The 21,118-nt window shown below is 51.9% G+C and overlaps 10 protein-coding genes across 10 annotated transcripts; 6 read left to right on the top strand and 4 right to left on the bottom strand.

The window, feature by feature from the left end:
- The first annotated feature begins 393 nt into the window (after nt 1–393).
- On the top strand, nt 394–1,335 carry BKA58DRAFT_27238 (uncharacterized protein). Its single transcript, XM_046166804.1, has one exon. The coding sequence runs from the start codon at nt 546–548 to the stop codon at nt 1,017–1,019; it is 474 nt and encodes a 157-aa protein (XP_046031828.1). The 5' UTR covers nt 394–545; the 3' UTR covers nt 1,020–1,335.
- BKA58DRAFT_397172 (serine carboxypeptidase S28-domain-containing protein) lies at nt 1,294–3,178 on the bottom strand (the record flags this gene model as incomplete). The annotated part of the gene is made up of 4 exons (XM_046171408.1): nt 1,294–1,331; nt 1,387–2,896; nt 2,926–2,988; nt 3,080–3,178. 4 exons carry the CDS (start codon nt 3,176–3,178, stop codon nt 1,294–1,296), a joined length of 1,710 nt encoding a protein of 569 aa, XP_046031827.1.
- Nucleotides 3,179–3,900: 722 nt separating this feature from the next.
- Nucleotides 3,901–5,639, bottom strand: BKA58DRAFT_352220 (general substrate transporter; the record flags this gene model as incomplete). Its single annotated transcript, XM_046168567.1, has 3 exons — nt 3,901–4,299; nt 4,368–4,967; nt 5,067–5,639. 3 exons carry the CDS (start codon nt 5,637–5,639, stop codon nt 3,901–3,903), a joined length of 1,572 nt encoding a protein of 523 aa, XP_046031826.1.
- Nucleotides 5,640–6,811: 1,172 nt separating this feature from the next.
- Nucleotides 6,812–8,383, top strand: BKA58DRAFT_352217 (glycosyl hydrolase; the record flags this gene model as incomplete). Its single annotated transcript, XM_046168566.1, has 2 exons — nt 6,812–6,918; nt 7,006–8,383. The coding sequence occupies 2 exons, from the start codon at nt 6,812–6,814 to the stop codon at nt 8,381–8,383; spliced, it is 1,485 nt and encodes a 494-aa protein (XP_046031825.1).
- A 462-nt stretch (nt 8,384–8,845) lies between these two features.
- On the bottom strand, nt 8,846–10,718 carry BKA58DRAFT_27199 (uncharacterized protein). The gene is made up of 5 exons (XM_046166803.1): nt 10,018–10,718; nt 9,912–9,968; nt 9,406–9,852; nt 9,113–9,354; nt 8,846–9,059 (listed from the first exon to the last, which is right to left on the bottom strand). Exons 1-5 carry the CDS (start codon nt 10,217–10,219, stop codon nt 8,928–8,930), a joined length of 1,080 nt encoding a protein of 359 aa, XP_046031824.1. The 5' UTR covers nt 10,220–10,718; the 3' UTR covers nt 8,846–8,927.
- A 608-nt stretch (nt 10,719–11,326) lies between these two features.
- On the top strand, nt 11,327–13,325 carry BKA58DRAFT_27162 (cytochrome P450). Its single transcript, XM_046166802.1, has 2 exons — nt 11,327–12,487; nt 12,542–13,325. Exons 1-2 carry the CDS (start codon nt 11,531–11,533, stop codon nt 13,139–13,141), a joined length of 1,557 nt encoding a protein of 518 aa, XP_046031823.1. The 5' UTR covers nt 11,327–11,530; the 3' UTR covers nt 13,142–13,325.
- A 1,502-nt stretch (nt 13,326–14,827) lies between these two features.
- Nucleotides 14,828–16,154, top strand: BKA58DRAFT_27157 (PRTase ComF-like protein). Its single transcript, XM_046166800.1, has one exon. The coding sequence runs from the start codon at nt 15,122–15,124 to the stop codon at nt 15,920–15,922; it is 801 nt and encodes a 266-aa protein (XP_046031822.1). The 5' UTR covers nt 14,828–15,121; the 3' UTR covers nt 15,923–16,154.
- BKA58DRAFT_27158 (uncharacterized protein) lies at nt 16,155–17,378 on the top strand. The gene is made up of 3 exons (XM_046166801.1): nt 16,155–16,647; nt 16,703–16,845; nt 16,899–17,378. The coding sequence occupies exons 1-3, from the start codon at nt 16,387–16,389 to the stop codon at nt 17,098–17,100; spliced, it is 606 nt and encodes a 201-aa protein (XP_046031821.1). The 5' UTR covers nt 16,155–16,386; the 3' UTR covers nt 17,101–17,378.
- A 398-nt stretch (nt 17,379–17,776) lies between these two features.
- On the top strand, nt 17,777–18,169 carry BKA58DRAFT_374160 (uncharacterized protein). Its single transcript, XM_046169297.1, has one exon. The coding sequence runs from the start codon at nt 17,887–17,889 to the stop codon at nt 18,040–18,042; it is 156 nt and encodes a 51-aa protein (XP_046031820.1). The 5' UTR covers nt 17,777–17,886; the 3' UTR covers nt 18,043–18,169.
- A 755-nt stretch (nt 18,170–18,924) lies between these two features.
- Nucleotides 18,925–20,985, bottom strand: BKA58DRAFT_306180 (uncharacterized protein; the record flags this gene model as incomplete). Its single annotated transcript, XM_046167098.1, has 6 exons — nt 18,925–19,325; nt 19,374–19,741; nt 19,793–20,193; nt 20,240–20,572; nt 20,626–20,847; nt 20,899–20,985. 6 exons carry the CDS (start codon nt 20,983–20,985, stop codon nt 18,925–18,927), a joined length of 1,812 nt encoding a protein of 603 aa, XP_046031819.1.
- Between the last annotated feature and the right edge of the window lie 133 nt (nt 20,986–21,118).

Here is a 21,118-nt window from a genome sequence, read left to right as displayed (position 1 = left end):
AGGGGTTTCCTGTCCTAAGTTGAAATGACGTTATTTCCGCCACCTGTACGAGCTCCACCGCATCCCCTCCGCTCCCACTAGCCAGCATGACGTACCCTCTCCCAAAACCATCATCTTCTTCGTACAACGATTCGGAACCTACGGCTCTACCAGCCTCGTATCCCGCTCAAAATAGCGACCATGTTAAAGGGATCGGCAGTTTACACACCGCACGAGTGGTCGCCGTGGCTGCGCCGGGAGATCTGCACGAGCCCATGGCAGGGATGATTCGCAGAACAATCTTCCGACACCAGCACTTTTGTGGAGAAAGGTGACGCTGCATGGTATGATGCGATATGAGATGGTGGGAGCTTTTTAGTATCGGTCCGCTTCGGTAGACACATTGCTATAATAAGTAGCGTTGAAGGAGGAGGTATATAACCTATCTCACATCACCTCACCGAGCGAATCCCATCTTGCGTATACAACCAAATCACAATAATTTCTACATCCTCACCGGACCTCACGCATTACAAACTACAACATCTACATAACAATCCACCAAAATGCGTTTCTCCACCCTCACAACAACCCTCACGTCGCTGTCCCTCGCCTCCGGCCGCCTCATCGGCATCGCCGCGCCATCCACCCTCGCCCCAAACAGCACCTTCACGCTCACCCTCCTCTCAGAAGGCTATATCCAATCCGTCGCCGACGTAGCCGTCGCATGGGGTTTCTCGCTCGCTCCCGGCTTCCCCGGCACCCTTGGTTCCTTCACGCAATCCGCGTACCTCGGTCCTGAGAAGAGTAACCAGGGGCAGGAAAACGTTACTATTACCGCGACGGTACCGGCGGGGCTGGCGATGGATGCGTACCAGGGCAAGGATATTTTGTTGAACGCGGGGATCTATTCGTTGTATGGGGCTAGTGGGGGTGCGACGGTTACGGGGTTTAACGTTACGGTTCGGGTTGGCGAGAGTACGGGCGGAGAGGTTGTGGAAAGTGAGGGTCAGGCCTGGATTCAGAATACTGTGCAGTAGGGTGTCTGGAGAAAGTAAAGAGAGATGGGAGGTCGAGCATGTTCATCTGGCATGTCAGGCGACTGATAAGCCAATGATTTTAATCACACTAGTTTCCAATGGCCTCAGCATAACGCGCATCTTGCATCTCATGGCATTCAAACAGATGTTTGCAAAGAATCGAAATTCTATTGATAGTTATGGACCGAAGCTACTGTGACCTATTCGCTAAGCGTCTAGGTCATATCTAGCGACAAGGATCAGTCCATCGACTTGGAGCGAGGGTTTTCCAAGCTCAGCGCAACTCGGTGTGTTCCTTCTGGTTCTCGAACTCTGCGTATTGTTAGCGGATAGATTAGACAAGCTTGTTGCATCTACAAAGACTTACCCTCGAGCCAGTCAACAACAAAGTTCTTCAGGAACTGCTGCGCGTAGACGACCTGCGGTGGTGGCAGATCAGGAGTTGTCTGGTTCTCGAAGATACCATTCTCCTCCCAGTGGTGCACACCGTGGCTGATTAGATGCCACGGGCGTTCGGTCGTGCTGTTCCTGCTATCGGGGTACCACAATGGGGTTGCCGGCCTCCACGGATCCGCGTTACCTCCGAGGTGGGCGAGACGCTCGTAGTCGATGCTGTAGTTTCCGTACTTGTTGACACGCTCAATCTCCGGAGGGTGCTCGATGCCGAATTGTGCGCGGCAGAAGAAGGTCAGGTACTCTACATCAAGAGTACGTGAGATGAGAGGCATGATGTCAGCGGGTGTGTTTCCGGTTTGGATGTAACCCCACTCCGTGCAGACTTGGTAGCTCCAGCTCACAGCGCCGTAGTCTTCGATAGAAGTGTATTGCTGGAGCGCAGTAACGTTGAGCTGGGTGAAGTACGAGTCCTGGGTCCTATTCGAACGGCGCCATCCAGAGAGAGCTGTGCTGTTAAGCCAAGCAATAGCGTTGAGAGTGATGTTCTGGACGGCGGTATCGTTGGCATAGCCAGCCGCGGAAACAAGTTCTGCAACAGCTGGGCGTAGGTTCTCGCCTGCAGGCTCTTCTGCGGTGATGTTCTGGCAGTAGTTGAACCAAGAGGGCGAGTTCTCCTCAGGGTCCCAGTTTGTGCTTTGCAGACCGTACACACCAGTGATCTGGCCAGCGAAATCACGGTTGTCGGTAACACCGCCCATGCCAAAGACATCCTTGAGTGCTTGAACCTTGGAGGTGTCATTCTGGCGGATAAGAATGCCATCAACAACGTCAATCAGAAGCTGCGTATTCTTCATGCAGTCTGGAGGTCCGTATAGCCTGGCTGGTTCAAAGTACTGCCAGTAATCGTAGATTGCGACAGTCACACCAGAGGAAGAGATTGCGCCCCAGAAAGTCTCTGGGTATACAACTCGCAAGAATGCAGCCTGAGCTCCAGCATATGAACCACCGTAAACGACCCATGGGGTGTTCGGCGCAGTCAAATCCGCATCAATGCCTTCGAATTGCACATTCCGGGCAAAGTAATCAGCCTCGGCAAGCGCTTGCTCAGTCGACAAGAACCGCATGTTCTTAGTCGTCAGATCGGGAACTGGGAAAGATTTGCCATAGTAACGGTGCTCAAGAATGACACCGAGACCATTGGTAGCCTTGATGACCTGGTGAACAATTCCCTTCTGGAGGAAAGTGAGGCGACCCTCTCCGTCGGTTTCTCCGCCAAGAAGAACAAAGACAGGTCCGCCAGGTTTGTAGTACGTGTCGTCAAACCAGTACCTCAAGTTGAAAGACTCGTTGCTATGAGGCTCATACCGTGTCTCGTTGTGGAAGAAGTCGACTGGTACAGAGATGTTGTACTCGGGGTATAGCAACGTGGGGTCGGTGTCTTCGCGCTTGGTCAGGCTGCGTCGCGTCCGTGCAGCTTGGACCTGATATAGTGTCAGCTTTAATCACTTACCACTGTCTCATTTCCCGGGTGTGAAATAACCGCCGCATGTTGATGTTTCATGCTGAGAAATCTCTCGAGCACATTGCAGCAGGGTATGATAACATCGAATGCAGAGAGACGCCATCGCTACACCCACGCCATGAGCAAAAGAAAGGGCACTCACTTGCTCTTCCCTCTCCACCGCATTTCTGGGCGAGAGCTTGAGCGCAGAAGCAGCCTGGAGGCCGCCTAGGATCGCTGCGACAGCAATTGAGAAACGCATGATACCGGTGGAACGATGCGAAGTCGCTAGCAACGGCGCAAGACGGGCAGCCCTCGACTATATATCTGCCCCAACACGCTGGAACGAAGAATTATGACGACGGTGATAGCTACCCGGTCATTTCATATCATAGACGCGAGAGATCACCATGTTTAGGGAAGGTGGATAAAGTAGTGCGCCCGTGCTAGTGCAAGTACGATGCTCGAAGAAGCAGGAGATACGGTGATCGGCACTTGCTGGGCCGTTGACAGTGGCGGACAGCAAGCTTTTCTGGCTCGGGTGCTTGGTTGGAGGCCTAGTAGCGTCATGTAGGATGCGACTGACTGCCTTACGTGCTGTAATGCGCGCTCGAAGCTGTGTTTTGTGCTGAGCATGACGCGGTCAAGCCTTGCTGGGACGTATCGTGATGTTGCGAGGTTGGGCGAGGCGGCCCCGCCTTGCCATCGGCTCAGTGGCCAATCGGCTGTACTTGAACCCTATTTCCTGCATTATGGCAATCGCCTTGTGCACCCTCATTTGCTTTTGAACTTTGCGCATGCGTTCATCACGGTTGTTTCCTTGTCGAGCGGCAGCATCCAAATCATTGGAACAGGTGAGATCAGTCAGCCAATCGAAGTCGGAACTTGGTGCAGAGATTGCTCATAGAGTTTGATGCATAACATTCAGTATAACGAACTATCCGACGTCACATGTACGCTACCCAGCTCAACTATTCAGTCTCTTTACTTTGTAACCTCCTCAATGTGCGACACCGACCCTTCCTTCTCTCCACGTGCAATACCCTGCTCTTTAACGTCCATCAACGCAGCCTCGCCAACATCGACAGCATCGTCGCCATCGAAGAACTTGGCGATTTCCTCCATGGGCGTGTACCTGGTTTCCACAATACAGAAGTAGATGACGCCAATCTCAAAAGCCAGGAAGACACAGTAGCAGATGTAGTACTTCCACGCAAGTGCGTCGAGCGCAATGCCGTTGACAAATTGGTTGAAGAAGAGAGCTGCTGTAACGCAGAAGTTGAGCCATGTGAATCCCTTAGCGCGAAGACCATATGGCAGGATTTCGGTAGTGTATCCAGCCATGATACCGGATTTGATGTCGTAGAAGATACCATAGAAGAACTGCATGTCAAGGTCAGCACAGCGTTCTTGATTGGTCCAAAAGTAGAGGAGTGGTAGGTAAAACTTACAATACTGACAATAAACCCTTTGCCGAGAGGGGCCCGAGGCTCAATGTCGTATCGGGCAGAAATGATAGTGAAGATGTTGAACATGACGAACGTTCCGATCGTGGAGATAAGGTAGATTGGACGTCGACCAAGCTTGTCAACCAAGAAGGCGAAGAGGAAGTTTTCACACAGCGCCAAAGTCTTCATACCACCGTTGATTCCAAGTTGTGTTTGGGGATCCGTGAGGCCGACGTTGTCCATCACGTACTTCAGGTAATACGAGATAAGACCATTGCCGCTCCATTGGCTGAAGAAACCAATAGCAGTGATGATGATAATCCTCTTGCGGTTGCCTTTGGTCTTCAGGAAGTCAGACCAGTTGGTTCGGTCTTGCTCTTTGTCGACAGCAATGGCAGCGCGCACTTCGGCGTATTCAAGCTGAACAAACTCGTCGTTCTCGTCTCCTTCGCCGTGCCAGCGGGCGAACATGGCCAAGGCTTCTTCATGGCGGTCTTTGTTGCACAGCCAACGTGGAGACTCAGGCATGAAGAAGATGAAGCCGAGGATGATAAGGGAGCAGATCGACTGCAGAAGAGACGGAAGACGCCATGACCAGTCGCTCTGTAAGGTATCAGGGTTACATGTTCATGAAGGGGGTACGGTGGGATGCAGAAGGGTGCGGTGTCAACATACCTTTAGCTGGAGTGTTCCATATGTCACCCAAGATGCGATGAAGGCGCCAGAGTGGTAGCTCGCACCCGAAAGTGTGACCAAGATAGCACGATCTTGTGGATGAGCAATCTCTGCGATCAACAACGGCGCGGACCCAAGAACGATAGTGTCTCCAAAACCCAAGATGAGTCTGGCAGCAATGAACATGCCGATGTTCTGCGCTCCAGTCTGGATTGCAACGGCTACCAACATGATAACGCAGCCAATCGCCACACCGATTTTTCTGCCCTTCCAATCAATGAGATAGGGAGTAAAGAAGAGACCGATGAGCGAGCCGAGGGACATGGATGAGTTGAAAAAGCCGAGCATAGCCCCACGAGGCTCCCCGAAGTAGTCTTGCCAGTAGGTCAAGGACTGAAGACCATTCATCATGGATCCATCGAAGCCATTGGCAGTGTTCGTCAGAATGAGAACAACGATGTAGATGTAGAGTCTGCGCAGGTTGGCTCGCTTCCACCATGCCACCCTTGGGTAGGCACGGCCAGCGAAGAAGAAGTGTCCTTTCGGCGGCTTGATAGGGACAGCGCTCTGCGTGGTCTTGGGGGGACGGAAAGAGACCATCTTGGAAGGTAGACGTTGCTGTTGTGGAGAAAGACAATGGAGCTGCCGCTGCAACAACAAGACTGAGACTGCATGTGTCACTGGTCCATATATACCCTCAACACCGCGCCACGTCCAGTATCTTTGATACATAGAAAGCTAGCTACTGAGATCTTACCCATCTTCCCGGGCACGCTTCAATAGCCAAAATTGGCTTCGGGACGAAGCCAAGCAGGATGAATACGCACATCTGCCTGACCTTGTCCCGCAGTCAAGCGCTCCTTTCTCGTTTTGTGTACTCATGCCTCGCGCCACCAAGGCGCTGCGGTCTTGATAGTTCTAGGCAGACCAAAATGAGGCCGAAGTGAATCAGTCTGGAGGCATGCGACTAAGCCCTTAGTCGAATGCGGGGAAACCAACTAGTCGTGCGAGCAGCCCCATGGGGTTCTACCGGCTAAAGATGAACCTTATCAGGCCTTTTGAATGAGGTTGGTTATGAGACAGTGAGTATTGCCGCTCTGTATTGCCGGTGTCTTGCTGCCAATGCTCGGAATGTGGGGCTGTTCGCGGCTGCTATACCCAACGCCGTTAGTAGATGGTGTTCTGATTGGATCCTCGTGTCCGATCAGATGGAAGCCCAGCAAACTCCCAGACACTTCGTGGCTTGCGCGACTACCAGCGCTACCAAGAGCGCGTCTAGACACCACAGCTTCGGGAATTGCCAGACTTCACACTCGACTGTCATTTGTCCTGGGGTCGTTCCTTCGACCTGGGTCCTGGACCCTTTCACTGCGACATGTCGATCATGTTCACGACATACTGATGAGTCTTCAATCATACAAACCCCTCTAGAGATGTCGAACGTACCTCGGCAAACAGACCTTTCTACTAATGCGTATCCATACCACTAGATACCTTCGTAGAAGAAATTCTGCATTCCAAGGCTTGTGACATGCACCCTTTGACGGAAGCGTGACATGTTACTGACAAGAGACGGCGCAGTTGGGCCAAGGATCATTCACGCGACCATCGTGCGCATTTACCCGGCGGGCATATGTTCGTTGTGCCAACCGCACGACTTCCAGCATGTTATACGCCTTCGCGCGCACCAAGAATAGTCTATGATCCTACTTCCTGGGTAGATAACTTGATTCGTATCTCAGACCATCTTTTGGAGTAGCGCCACCACCAACATGGTAGACAGTCCGATAACTAATCCTATCATTGGGGGCTTTGCTCCAGACCCCTCGCTGATCCTCGTCGATGGCACATACTTCCTCGTCAACTCAACGTTCCATCTGTTCCCTGGTCTGCCAATCTATACATCACATGATCTCATTCACTGGCACCAGATCGGCAATGCGATCAACCGACGTGAACAAATGAGCTTCTCCAAGTCCTCTACCCTGATCCACGGTCTTGACAACGAGGATCACCTCTACGCAACAGGCGGTCTCTACGCGCCGACGATACGGTTTCATAATGGCACCTTCTATATCGTGTGCACGAATGTGGTGAATGACGGGAAAGAGGGCAAGGAAAGTACGCTGCAGAACTTCATCATCTCCACCACGGACATCCACGCCAGTAAATGGAGCGACCCCGTCTACTTCGACTTCTACGGCATCGACCCCAGTCTATTCTTCGACCCAACCACCGGGAAGGCGTATCTCTGCGGTTCCAAGTCTCCAGGTCCGGAAACCAAAATCACGCTTTTCGAAATCGACGTCAATACCGGAAAGAGATTGAGCGAGGAAAGACAGCTGTGGCACGGTACCGGTGGCATTTACCCTGAGGGCCCACATATATACTTCCGAAATGGGCTCTACTACCTGATGATTGCAGAGGGAGGTACGCATGAGGGGCACAGCGTCACCATGGCGCGAAGCAAAAGTCTCGAAGGCCCGTGGGAGGCATCGCCCAAGAACCCTATATTGAGCGCTGCGGGAACAAGTGAGTACATACAGGCCACTGGTCATTGCGAGGCTTTCGAAGATAAAGAAGGGCAATGGTGGGGTGTTTGTCTTGGTATCAGAATGGGTGCTCCCAACTTATACGGCCTTGGACGCGAGACATTCCTCACAAGAGGAACATGGAGTGATGATGGCTGGCTCAGTTTCGATCGCGCGAAGGTTAACATCGAAAATTTGAGCGTTGTACCGGATTCATCGAGAAGACTTACCGCCGCTCCTGGCGTTGACTTCCTCTATATTCACTATCCCGTGCTGTCTCGCTATAAGATTCGCGACCGGCAAATTACGCTCACCGCTTCTCCGGACGGTCTGAACTCTGCCAATGCTTCGCCCTCATTTGTTGGTAAGCGTCAACGACGTTTGGAGGGCACAAGTAGCGCTACCCTTCTACCCCCTGCGCACACTTCCACCCCGATCACCGCAGGACTGGCCGTCTACAAAGATGAACATCGCTTCTTCTCCTTATCATACACGACCTCGTCCAACGCGTCATCCCCTACCATCCAATTCCACATCTTCAATAAAGCAAAGAGCATCGATCGCCAAGACAGCGCCAACCTAGACACCGCACCCCAAACTCTGCAGCTCACGTTCGAGTATTCAGAGACCAAATACAAGCTGTCCTATCGCGCCGACAGTGGAGAGGTTAAGGAGTTTGCCCAAGTATCCACAATGGACCTGAGCGACAAAGATTTCGTAGGACCGATTGTCGGTATATTCGCGGAGGGGAGTGGGGAGATTGACTTCCACGATTTTGTGATAGACAGCGCATCATCGCAGCGGGCCGTTTGAAAGTGGGTGGCGAACGTATAAACCGTGCGCTGCACGAACTCTAATGGGGACTGTCGGTGAGAAGTCCCCACGAACTGATCTACACATCGTGCATTATCGTGGGCGAGACCCCACGATCAGCATGGGGTACGGATAGAGACGAACGATGTGCTATCGCGGAGTGTCCACGGTATGGTCTACTGCAGTAATGAACTATGAAGCTATGTTCACGGTTTTGGTTCTCGTCTCTTGCATTACCAGACTTCATATCATTATATTGTACACGTGCTGCAATCTGGTCTGCCGCTGGATGTTCTCATTCTCCTTGCGCGGTAGGTTTGCCAGGTCCCAACACTTTCCCCTGCAACACTTTTCGAAGATTGCCCGGTGGCTCCAGGTAGTAAAGTAGTGGCTATCACCGACGCTGAGACGGGCGACTGCGACTGCTCTTGTTAGAGCATGGCGCCAGGTCTTCCCAGGATGCGCTGCATCTTTCATATGATTGCGTCTGGAACCCAACCGTCTTCTTGATGCGATGTATGGCGATGCTGAGGCGACTCTCGACTCAGGTTCGGGTAATCTTGAAATCCTTGGATATTTGTATAGCATCGAATGGGAGCGGCTCCGGCGCAGTGAGTTTTCGTTCCGAACTCGCGTCGTCGCCCGTAACGGTGATGTTTGTTTGATCCTTGTCGTGCTGCGTTTGATTAGTCTTGTCTCCCGTATCGGAACGTATTGCATCAGACTCACCAACTCCATCCACTGGGTGTAGTGCCCAGGCCTTGGTTGCTGGTGCGACCCCAGTCCTCCAGTGTTCGACCTCTTGATCGCACTGAGATTGTGGCTTCCTGATTGACTCTTGTACGTCTTACGCCACTGGAGGTAAAAGGGACGCAACATGGGGATATTGATACAGAGACCAGCCAGCATGAGCTCGACGGTGCAAAGCATGAATGTTGTGCCAGATGTACCAGTGAGGTTGTTGATGAGATCTGCAAACTGTCAGTCGTGTTTCTCGCCCTCGTCAGATCGACAGTACTTACCGACGGTGAAAATGAGAACGAAGCGCGCAATACTGATAACCACGCAGGCCAAACCCAAACCGAAACAAGCCAACACGGCAAACTTTTCCGTCTTTCGCATTTGCAACTGCCATACACAACGGATTGGGATGACTACGATCATGAGATCGGTCGCCATGTTTGTCAGAATCAGACACTTGAGCAGCAAGATCTGATCCATGCAGTGTCCAACTCGTTGAAGGGTCCATTGTTGGGAGATGGGGTCGCAGAGGAATATAAAGACGAAGTTGAAGATGACAGCCCATGCAATGACTATGCCGGCAGTGATGTAGACTGCAAGGCGTAATTGCAGTTGGAAGACACGGTGGTAGAGGGCCAATTGGGATAGCTTGAGAGCCGCGAGACACCAGATGTAGATCAAAGTGAAGGCAAAGGTTATCTGCATGACAACCGGGAGGTTGTTCATCACTATTAGGTGGTTAGTTCACCATCTCCACCAGATACAATAGCCTCTAGAGCAGACTTACGCTTGGGAAATTTGTCAGAGGTTGGGTCAAGGTCGTAACCAACTCCAATTGTGAAGACTGCTTGATGTCAACATAGGTTCTTTCTATTTACGAGGTTGCTGCATACCGAAAGCATTCAGACCGATAGTACTTGTCGATAGGAGCAGCGCAACACCGGCGAAAATGTCATCCAGTGCGAGTCCAGGTCCACGCATGCGTCCATAGAATCGAAGGGCAACAGTTGCAGCGAAGAGCAGCCACAGACATGACATCGCTATCATGGAGTCGCGGCCGCTCCTGGCCATCGCTATATCGATCGTTTCCACCATCCTGACCTGCGGAGGCAAGACCCTGATCCGAAGCAATCACTCGATGCCGGAGAGATGCAAAGTAATGAACGGAGTACTAAAAGAGTGGGTCCTGTCGTGGGAACTGGAGAAAAGGAAAGAACGAAGAGATGAAGTCGGGGCGATGAGTCGGGGCAACAGTGTATTGTTAAAACCTGATCCATGCCTCCCGTCTCCTGTCCTTCGTCAAAACTGCTTTGGCTTTCGTAATGATGGCATACCCGTTGGGTTAGCGGGCCTAGCCCGGCGGACCGAAAGCAATTCCTTGCCTTTCAACGTTCAACAGTGGAGATCGTAAGGATCATTGCTACAAACGTTGGCCGAACACCTGAACTATTCCCTCCGGATGTGCGTTCGCGTTCCCCGGATACGCATGCAGTAATGTCAACCTGTGCGAGATGACGATCGTAAGGAAGCCCCATCAATCTTGAGTAATCATGCAGCTTGAGTCGTAACGAAGATACTGACTTGAGGCTTCAAGAGAATTGGCAACGTGCCGGCAGAGTATCGCCGACAGTGAAACAGTCTAGACCAGGTATTGACCCACAGCGCCAAGGGCCATTGCCGGGCGCCTCATCCGCTTGCCGTTATGACAGGCCGCATGCCGCAACTTTCCGACTCGAGGGGTCATTGGCTGCATGAATAAGCAGGGGATAAGCAGGAGACATCATGTTCGTCTCCACACGTGTGGGCAGGGTTCATGACTGGCCTGAGTCGTATTCTGCCTAAGGCAGGAGGCCTGGCGACCAAAATTCTCGAAAACAAATAGAAGAATGCAGGTTCCCCGATCTTGTCGACAGCCCTATCCCAGATCCCCGGGTACCCAGACCTAAATGCGCCATCGGCGCGCGTATATCGGCGAAGTTGTCCCTTTCTTATCCTCATGGGTCTGATAGTGAAGAATTTTGAGTTCCAATCCAGCTTAACTAAAAGAGACAGTATTCCCGCTGTGGAGAATGCGCATCTCCACTTGAGCGTGTTAACTTCCTTTCCACGTGGCGCTATGGTCCCTCAGGGTCTTGGGGCACCAATGGTCTCGTTGCTGAATGAAAACCTAGTGGAGTCGATACGGGGCATCTTCGGCGCTGCACATGCGATGCTCGTTTTATCGCCAGGTGCGGACGCACTGCAAAAGCCAGCGATTGGAAGGAGAAGGGATCGACCCTGTTGAGCTATCAGTCGCCTAGAGACACCATTCTGGTATATACCATTGCCCTCGCTGAAACATCGCCATGCAATCACGTTCTCCCCTTTGTGCAGTTGTGCCTCGACAGACTGCCAAATTTCCCCAAAATGGACGACCATTCGGGCCTTTCCCAGGGCTCCAAGTCAGTTTTCTCACTCGCGATGGTGGCTTGGCTCGTCCTGCTCTGGGTCGGCTATAGGATTGCCATTGCATTATACAACATTTCGCCCTTCCATCCACTCGCCAAATTCCCTGGCCCGAAGATCGCAGCTGCAACCTACCTGTACGAAGCGTACCACGACTGGTGGCTCGGAGGACGCTATGGAAAAGTCATCGCCCGCATGCATGAGCAATATGGACCCATCGTACGCATAAACCCAGACGAACTACACTGCTCCGACCCTGCCTTCACGGATGAGATTTATGCCGGTCCTGGACGTCCACGCGACAAGTGGCAGCATCAATTGAACACTGGAGGAGCTGGACCTGTTTCGGTAACTGGATTTTCGACTGTCGACCATGATCTCCACCGTGCCCGCAAGGCTCCATTGAGCAAGTTCTTTTCGCGCCAACAGATGTTGAAACTCGAAGGCGAAGTGCATGAATTTGCCGTAATGACGGCAGACAAGATGCTCACTTATGCCGGCAAGACTGCTTTCGATGTCAAGGAAGCGTTCAACTGCTATACTGCCGATGTCATCTCTCAGTACGCATTCGGTGAGCCCATGGGCTTTGTCGCACAGGAAGGTTGGGAGCCGAACTTCGCGACTTGGGTCAAGTCGTTTTTCAAGAGTGCGTATATGATGCGCCACAACGCCTTGGGTCGTAAGATGGCTCAGGTCCTTCCATTCATGGCCGATTACCTTGGTGAAGATATTAAGGCTGTCATGCGAGTCATGAACGTAACGATTCCTCAGTACATCAGCCAGGCTTTGAAGAACCCAGAGAATGGACGTGTTTTCGCCGAGGTCATGGGCAAAAACAAGACCATGTCAGAGGAAGAGAAGTTCCGCTACAACGGTGAAGGCTTCAACTTCTTGCTTGCTGGTACCGAAACTACTGCTGTAAGTACTCGTCGAATGTTATCATCAACGAACCAGAGCTAATAGGACCCGCAGGCTATTCTTACTGTATTCACATACTGGAATCTTGCAAAGCCGGAGATTTACCAGAGACTGATGGCGGATCTCTCTGCCGCCGGCATCAACACACAGACTGTGAAGTGGGTTGAGCTGGAGAAGGTACCTTACTTCTGGGCTGTTTTGCAAGAATGTCTACGTACGATGCCCGGCGTGTCTCATCGATCAGCAAGAATTGCGCGCCAGGAGGACTTGCACTACGTTTCGGCCGATGGCAAGTCTGATTGGGTGATTCCAAGGGGTACACCTATTGGCATGACGTCCATGATCAATCACTGGAACAGGGAGCTTTTCCCCGACCCGGACGAGTTCCTTCCCGAGCGTTGGCTGTTGGAGGATGGATCGCAAAACTATGCGCTCCAGAAGAAGCTGATTGCGTTCGGAAAAGGAAGCCGCAGCTGCATTGGCGAGCAACTGGCGTACTGTGAGCTGTACATCATGGGCGCGTACATGTGCCTCAATGTTCTTCCGAGGGCGAAGCTTGTGGACACCGTAAAGGAGGACATTTCGTACGACCACGACTTGATTGTTGCGCAAACGACGAAGGGTTCCATTTCGGTTAAAATCGCCATCGAGTAGGTCGGCCACGGCGAGAACAAGGAGGCTGTGAGTAGATAGGAGACTAGCAATAATACCCGTTCAACCGTCATGGCATGCGATGGGCCGAGCCGAGCTGGCGCGTGATGTGTGGGCGCTGCGCGCGTTAGTGTTGGTAGCACAAGCTGACGCGTGTCGGAAGCTCGAAAGACCATTCCAATGCTTGGCAAAACGCGACTCGTAATTCCGCCCCGACATCTACAGGCTGATTCAGTATCTCATGTCGAATGCGTTGTCCGCGCGCCAGTTGCCTCTGTAGTCTGTATCCGCAACCTTCATCTGACACATGTCTCCAGTGCGATTGCGTCTTTGAAACTTGTGAAGCTGGTGGTGCCATTGACATCCGATATCACTGCCGACATCGCGCGGCTTTGATGGAAATCACACCACCTGGGCACTCACTCGCGTGCGGCTGACTCTCTCTCAGTGATTGCGGCCGCGACGCGACTTCTTCAACTACCCTCTTGCGCAGTAGTCGCCTATCTAATGCAGCAGCGACGTGTATGCCGCTATCTGCCGTACAGCCGAGCGTGGTTGTTGTCTCTTCAGGACAAGCGAGAAACATCGCCCACAATGCAAGCGAGCGGACAGGTCGTAGCATAGCTAAGGGGAGCCTAGATGCCGAGGCGTCCAGTATGCATTTCGATGGTGATGAGCGCACATGATTGTTCCAAGGTTGGGTCAAGTCTCCATGATCCTGGAATTCGTGGATGATGTGGTCGCACGCGCCCCACATGTGGGAGGAGCGTAGCAATTGCTTCACCTTACCTAGGTATCACCGGCACTGGGCGCTCTTTATCCGGCATCATCACCTCATGGGACTACGAATCTGAACATTGTCTTGTTGTCGCTTACCGTGCTTTCACTTAGAAGTCTCAGCGCTAAGCGTGACTTTACTGTGCAGACGATGAGCCATTTTCTCGCAGACTACCCCAACTTCGGCAACGCTACATCTCTTGACAAGTCTGACCCGGTAGACCCTGAGACCAATCATGGCCATGTTTCAGGGAATACCTGTAAAAAAAACCGTGCTAGGCCTTCCACTGTGATCCGTAGAAAAGCGTGAAGTGGTTGGCGACGATTTTGTGAGGACGGTATCTATGTAGGTAGTTCCGAGGAGTTCGCAGACCTTTGTGCCTGGAGAAAGCGAAAGCACGCCCGCTAGCGGATGTCGGTGCGCATTGCCCCGCTCAGCGATTTTGTGAGAAGCGGCTTAACCAGTAGCTATGTAGTACCCATTTGGCAATCGGCAACCTTGGAAGTGGCATTGACAGCGTCCGTATGGTGGAGCGAATCCACGTGAAGCATTCGCCAAGCATCGTGCTCTCCGAACAAGCTTTCGCGCACTTGCTTATTAGGTTGTAGTCTGCCATGGCATATGTACAACATGGCACATAGGCTTTACCTGGGTACTATACGGGACGTTCTATCCGCCATCTTCTGTCGTCTTCTTCGCAAGAATCATTCCGAACCTGTTAACCTATTCTGTTTGGCGGTTCCTGTTCCGACGGCGCTTCCAAACTTCTCACTGTCATCTAGCGCTCGGGGACACCGCTTTTTGATGGCTGTCGCCTTCGCTTCCACCGCGCACATTGCACTTTCAGCCCTGCAGACGAGTATTGATGGGTGACATGTGAAAGGGCAAGAGCGACACGCGGCACTCGCCCCTCGATGCTCCAGTCGGCAGCACTGATCTGCAATGACCTGGATATCAGCACGTAGCTTCAACCTACCATAAATCCAAGTCCATCGGAGAGGCTGGCCTATGACGTGTTGTGCGGCATTTTAGTCAAAGACGGGCGGTTTCGAGAAGAGTGACATTTACACAGCCCCCTTCTTGGCAGGTCGAAATCCAGACGGTGGTCGCCGCTAACTACACGGCCAGCGGACCTCAAAATGCTCGCGCACTCTCTTTGACCCACGAAATTTCATCTTTTAGGGTCTTGCATCCCTCGAGTCTCAATGGTTCAGGATGTCTTCTCGCTGCACAACATCGTCGGCCGCGACGAGACAGCATTTCCGTTTTCCCTCAAGGACTACCAGAAATATGTATTTGGTGACGACCGACTAGCGCATCGCTTGGGCACGGACCTAGCTCGAGCCTTCATTCCCACCATCTCGAACCCTACAGACGACTTCGCAGTTGCCGTGCTATCCGAAAAAGTCCCCACGGCCACGCATAGCCTGCGCAATCACTTTGTGGCTTACCTGAACCGGCATCTCATAGCGAATAATGCAACTCCGGCCCTCAAAATCGACTTTCACGATGCGGGGGCGAATGCACATGCGCGGAACGGTCCGGACTGCAAGAAAAAAAGCTCATATCACATCGATGTTGAACGAGTGGGGAGCAGGACTCTAATCGTACTGGCTGAAATCCGGACAAGCCAAGAACGCGAGGACCGGATACGATCATCGTTCGGGGAGCGTGGCATAACGACTGTTTTCGCCTATCTTGCATCCCTGAGCGGCTCCGCAACGACTGCGGCGATCTCGTCCTTCTTGTCTCAAGTCGTCAGCCCATCTATGAGAGACATCGAGGACATTGCGCATGCCACCAAATTCGTCATGAATGAATGCTTTGTTCAATTCGTACTGGGGAGGGAGTATGCAGAGTTCTGCAAATTCATAAGACGACAAGACGATTACTTCGCGAGGGAGTTGTTAGATCATGCTATCGGTGGTCATTACTACAACCATGAGGATTACGAACATAATGTACAGTTTCTGATATGGGAGACCGAGGCGCGGGAAAGTGTTTAATGACGGAATTTTGTGCGGTAACACGGCAATGGCGAATGGCGACGGACTTTACGAGCGAGCGAGCGAGCGACGGCGATGTTAGCGTTTCCTCCAACATTTTCGTACATCCTCTTATATACCCATATACTGGTCCACGCTTTCACTTCTTGTATCGTCAGGTCCATCCTCAGCCTTACGAAACCGCGTTGTCGTAGCATGCCCCCACATCCATCAAACTCATATTTGAGCAACACGTACACGCTTGAATCTTTCCAGAACCCGAAGCGCGTTTCTTTGAGCCATTATCGTGGGTCTGCATTGTTGTGTGCGCTCTTTCAGATCTGGAGACGTTGGAAGTCATTCTTTGTCCGCCCCTTACTCTACTTCAAACAAACATCGCAAGCACATCTGCTCAGGCTTCACAGCTCAAACATCTTCACTAAACTTACGAACCCTAGCACGACGTCTGCGAAGAATCAAGAGCCATGCCGTTACAATTATATAATTACACACACAGCAAAATGAGCTCAAGCCAGCAAAGACTAGGAAGCATCAGCCATTCTCGGAACCTGCCTTTCTTAGATAAACCATGTTACTATGATACCGACAATTCACCGAGTCAGATTACTGCGAGCACAAGCCGCGGTTGGAGACAGGAGAGCGAATCTCTGACCTCAATGTCGCAGTGCGAGAACGCACCCGAAGATAGCCAACAATTTCTGGTGCAATATTTCAAATCGTATTCGGTAAGGATTTTTCCACAACCCGAACATCTAGAGTCGCATCGCTAACCAGTATCAGCTCCACATCCTAGTAGCCATAATCGTCACACTGTTCCTCTTCGAAATCGCCGTTCGCCTACCCTTCCTCCTCGCACTCACCTTCGCAATCCCCTACGTCCACATGATGCTCACACCAGAGAAGCCCACACTGCACAACAACACGTATGAAAGCGACTCAGAGGAAGCTCTTTACCGTCGCTCATCCATCAACGTAGTCATCCCCGGCGAACCTGTTTGCCAGTACAAAGTTCCAAGAACGTGCACCCCAGGAGGCGACGTCACATTTCCCGGATTAACGTTCTTCTTGCCATCGACATGGTTTCCAAGCGCGATAGACTCCGTCGACCGACCCAAAAGAGTACGCTTACATACCACGTACCGCGAGTCGGCATATCAACCCAGACGTACATTTCGTGAGGCGTTGGGAGACACGGGACCCAGGCTATTGAAGAAGTGGGGTGCATTCGCTCTTGAAACTTTGTGCTTCCAGATCACTTCCCGTATTATGATGCATATCTCACAGGCTGCATACGAAACGATGTCTGGCAAAGACGTCGATGACAACTTCGTGCACATTTACGTCATGAGCGTTTTGCGCTTCTACAAAGACTGGACTGTGGGATTGAGCTCTATCGCTTGGTGGGTCGTGAAGAGGACTGTTGGGAAGATATTGTTGTCGCTGGGGAAAGAGACTGTGATGGCAACGTTAGAGTATAAAGATTCGAACACAGTGCAGTTTTGAAAGGAGCTGGGGTCGGAAAAAGATGCAATGAAGTATGAAGGTACGAAGATTATTGTGTGAAGTATTAGGCGGGAGGTTTTTGTTACCGAGAATTTGGCATCAATAGGCACAGTGTGTGATTGAAGACTGGCGTTTGGGTCATACAGTATTGGTGCTTCATAACGCTACCAGTCAACATTGAGCGTTAAAATATCATGTCTCTATGATAATTTTTCTCAATGTGATTTCCTTCAATCATTACCGTATGCACGCAACTTCACGCACATTGTTACTGCTGTGTTCTTTCTTTGCTTAGCTTCATAGCTAACAATAGCCATGTCATCATTGATATATGTAAATTCACTGACACTTCGCCATATGAAGAGACTTTGCTGTCAAGATTCGAGTACATTATTTACGTAGCCCCAGTGCCTCCCTTCGATATTGCCAATTTTGCCGAATACTCCATACTTGCAAGAAGCATGAAACTAGTCATCCTAGCCCCAGCAACAACGCTGTTTACCACAGCCTCCGCACACTCATGGCTGCACTGCACCAACCACAACAATACGGGTATAAAAGCTGAGATGGCAGCCGCAGCTATTGAAAACCCACTGGCGCCGGTTGATCCACTGTAAGTACTCCGTACCCAATCACATATACAAATAAAGAGAACGGGATAGCTAACCCTCCCACAGCATGCCTTGGTTCGCAAACTTATGCCACGGCTGGCCGCGCGCAAAGCAGAATCCAGGCGACTGGATAAACGAAGGCATAGAATGTGCGTATATCCCTCTTCCTCCTCCCGTCTATACTCCCCACTAACAACCTCCAGATTTATGGGACCTCCCAGCCGCAGCCTCGCGATCCGACACGCATGTCTGCCACCCTCGCCAACGTGCGCCAGTCCAATACCTAACTCCCACGATCCCGCAAGAGCCTGGTGGAAAGCCACCCACTCACACTGCGCCGGCCCCCATGGCAACTGCTGCAGCTGGATCGTCCATAACACTCATGTTTGGCGGCAACGGGCACAGCCGGGGTAATTTCGGCGGCGTGGAAAAGGGCAATCCGGGAAGGGTCGCCGTGTACTGGGCTGGTAGCAAAGAGAAGGAAATTGTGGACGTGAAGGAATTGACGAAGGAGAATCTTATTCAGGACAACGGGTTTAGTGAGGAGAGCTTTGCGTATCCGGCGGATTGGAAGGTTACGGCGCCGCCGGCGCTGCAGGATAAGGGAAATTGGCAGACGGTGCATTTGTAAGTCCTCTTTTCTTCGTTGGTACTGTCTTGTTAGTAGTGGGAAAGGTGTGCCTGAAGGTGGTCCTTTTGCTAATGTGTTGCCACAGGCCAGAGTGTATGGAGAAGGGCCGACATATGATGGTCTGGGTGTGGAGTTTTGACGGTGCGAACAAGTATAGCACATGTTTTGATGTCATGATTGAGTGAGAAAGAGACGAACGCGGGGCGAATGACATCCGACTGGTAACATACAGCCTGGCGCTGTGCGTCTCATTACCATCAATGCTTTGCTTCTCTTTTCCCACTCGCTGTGCCTGCTTCTCCCCTCGCGTGTGCAGTCGCATTGCTGTGCTCGACTAATTTCAGCGGACGGTATTCTGCTTCCCACATCTGCTCTCTGATCCACTCCTCCAAATCTGCATCGCTACTTGGTATGTCCTTCTCTTGGGCCAAATCATCTTCCACGGCCTTCTTGATCACATTCTTTGCTATCTGAACGCTGATGTCGCGCACATCTTCGACGTCTGGTAGGAGGCCGGCTCCACGGTTGTTCAGAGCGGGAGCGGCCGAGGCAAGGGCTTGGACGGCTGCAACGAGGAGAGCGGGAGTCATAAGGCGGGTTCGGGAGAGGACAGCGCCGAGGCCGATGCCAGGGAACGTTACAGAATTGTTGCATTCGGCTTGTAGTGGTCAGCGGCATCATCAGGAAAAGACTTTCATAGACTTACAGATATCGTATTCCTTGCCATTGTGCTTGACTGGCGGAAAGGGCGAACCGGTCGCTACAAGCGCTTTGCCGTCGGTCCAGTCGAACAAATCCTGGGGTTTAGCTTCGTGAAGTTTGGTTGGGTTTGATAGTGGGAATATGACAGGGCGCTCGACGTGCTTCGCCATCTCTCGAACGACATCTTCTGAGAAAGACCCTGGCTTGGTCGAGGTACCGATGAGAACGTGTGGCTTCACCTCCTTGATGACGGACAGGAGATCGCCATGCTGTTTACCTTCCCACTCCTTATCCTCTCGCGCAAAAGGAAGTTGAGCTGGGGTGAGCTGATCCTTCTTGCCTTGTAAAAGGAGACCAGGCTTATCAACGCACCTAGATGGAGGTCAGCGTGGGTTCGTCGGCTAAGGATGTGAAGCAGCATACCAAATTTGGCGCCCGGCTTCTCCCCTCGACTTTCCGGTGTTCTGGACGATAGCATCTTGGATCTGGTCTGCAATTCCCGTGCCTGCCGATCCCGAGCCAAACATGACAAAGCGAGCTTCTTCCCATTTGGTCCCGCTCACTTTGAAAGCTGCCATGATGGCTGCCAGCGTTACGCAGCCGGTGCCTTGTACATCATCGTTAAAACATGCGATCTCAGGTGTGTATTTGTCCAGAATCCTTCGCGCGTTGTTCAATCCGAAATCCTCGAAGTGGATGTAGGCTTTGGGGTAGTGTTTTCTCGCAGCCCGTACGAACTTGTCGACAAATTCATCGTATCGCTCGCCGTATACTCGCTCCTTTCGCATGCCAAGATAAAGCTCGTCGTTGAGAAGGTCTTTGTTCTACTTTTGTTAGCCATGTGCATCTAATTGGGGTTTCTCTACTGACATCGGTGCCGCAGTCAAGGACCACAGGCAGCGTTCGCGAAGGATGTATACCTGCGCACAGAGTGTAGATGACGAGCTTCGCTATGCTGATGAGGATGGCCCCTACACCTTGGTCGCCAATGCCAAGTATCTGCTGTCCGTCGCTTACGACTATCAGATCGATGTCGTCGGAATTTCCCCATTGCTTGATATCGTCCTCGACGCGATCTGCGTCGTCGATGTTGAGGAAACAACCTTCAGGTCGCCGGAAGATCTTGGAGTAGTCGGCAATCGCCTCACCCTCAGTGGGGGTGTAGATGACCGAAAACATCTCCTTGAGGTGGTCGAGGATGAGCTGCAGTCGTCAGCCATGCCATGCCATGACCGACACCATCAATCGCCGCATACCCTGTAGTACAAGACTTCGTTCTGCTCCTTCAGACTCGTCATGAAGGTGTTCTTGGCGAGGTCATTCGGTCGGGAGGAGTACTGAGCATATGCGCGCTTGACCTGCTCGTCGAGGGTCTGAACGTTGGTGGGAAGGAGACCATGTAGCTTGAAGGTATCGCGCTCTTCTTTGGTGAAAGCTGAGCCCTTGTTGAAGTAGGGCGTTCGTAGAAGCGCATTGCCCTACACGGTGTGTTAGCTGTATGGCTGCTTGGGTGCGTGTGCATGTCATACAGTCAGGCTGGTTTCCTGCGGTCCAGATGTCGATAGAGGCAAATGGCCAAAATTGGTGTTCTTTTGCTGCTTGGTATCAGTCGACATGTTTGCGATATGTCTGCTGCAAGCGATGCGCGCAACTCGAGAGATGTGACTGGGTGATCGCTGGAATGCGGGCAGTGCAGAGGGCGACGATTTGAGCCAGAGGCGCATACAATATTAGCAGAGGCTACAAGTT

Source organism: Alternaria rosae (assembly GCF_020736505.1).
Source record: "Alternaria rosae strain MPI-PUGE-AT-0040 chromosome Unknown BKA58scaffold_1, whole genome shotgun sequence".
Classification (NCBI taxonomy): Eukaryota; Fungi; Ascomycota; class Dothideomycetes; order Pleosporales; family Pleosporaceae; genus Alternaria; species Alternaria rosae.
Note: the sequence above shows the minus strand (reverse complement) of the source record. Positions and strands in the feature narration are given on the sequence as shown.

Excerpts from the sequence above, each read along its gene's own strand:
- BKA58DRAFT_27238 (XM_046166804.1), top strand. The coding sequence starts at position 546 with ATGCGTTTCTCCACCCTCACAACAACCCTCACGTCGCTGTCCCTCGCC.
- BKA58DRAFT_27199 (XM_046166803.1), bottom strand. The coding sequence starts at position 10,219 with ATGGTGGAAACGATCGATATAGCGATGGCCAGGAGCGGCCGCGACTCC. Across the intron at positions 9,355-9,405 it reads CGTTCTCATTTTCACCGTCG|ATCTCATCAACAACCTCACT; the intron begins GTAAGTACTGTC and ends GACAGTTTGCAG. Across the intron at positions 9,060-9,112 it reads ACACCCAGTGGATGGAGTTG|CACGACAAGGATCAAACAAA; the intron begins GTGAGTCTGATG and ends AATCAAACGCAG.
- BKA58DRAFT_27162 (XM_046166802.1), top strand. The coding sequence starts at position 11,531 with ATGGACGACCATTCGGGCCTTTCCCAGGGCTCCAAGTCAGTTTTCTCA. Across the intron at positions 12,488-12,541 it reads CTGGTACCGAAACTACTGCT|GCTATTCTTACTGTATTCAC; the intron begins GTAAGTACTCGT and ends TAGGACCCGCAG.
- BKA58DRAFT_27157 (XM_046166800.1), top strand. The coding sequence starts at position 15,122 with ATGGTTCAGGATGTCTTCTCGCTGCACAACATCGTCGGCCGCGACGAG.
- BKA58DRAFT_27158 (XM_046166801.1), top strand. The coding sequence starts at position 16,387 with ATGCCGTTACAATTATATAATTACACACACAGCAAAATGAGCTCAAGC. Across the intron at positions 16,648-16,702 it reads AATATTTCAAATCGTATTCG|CTCCACATCCTAGTAGCCAT; the intron begins GTAAGGATTTTT and ends AACCAGTATCAG. Across the intron at positions 16,846-16,898 it reads CCCACACTGCACAACAACAC|TCATCCCCGGCGAACCTGTT; the intron begins GTATGAAAGCGA and ends CCATCAACGTAG.
- BKA58DRAFT_374160 (XM_046169297.1), top strand. The coding sequence starts at position 17,887 with ATGAAACTAGTCATCCTAGCCCCAGCAACAACGCTGTTTACCACAGCC.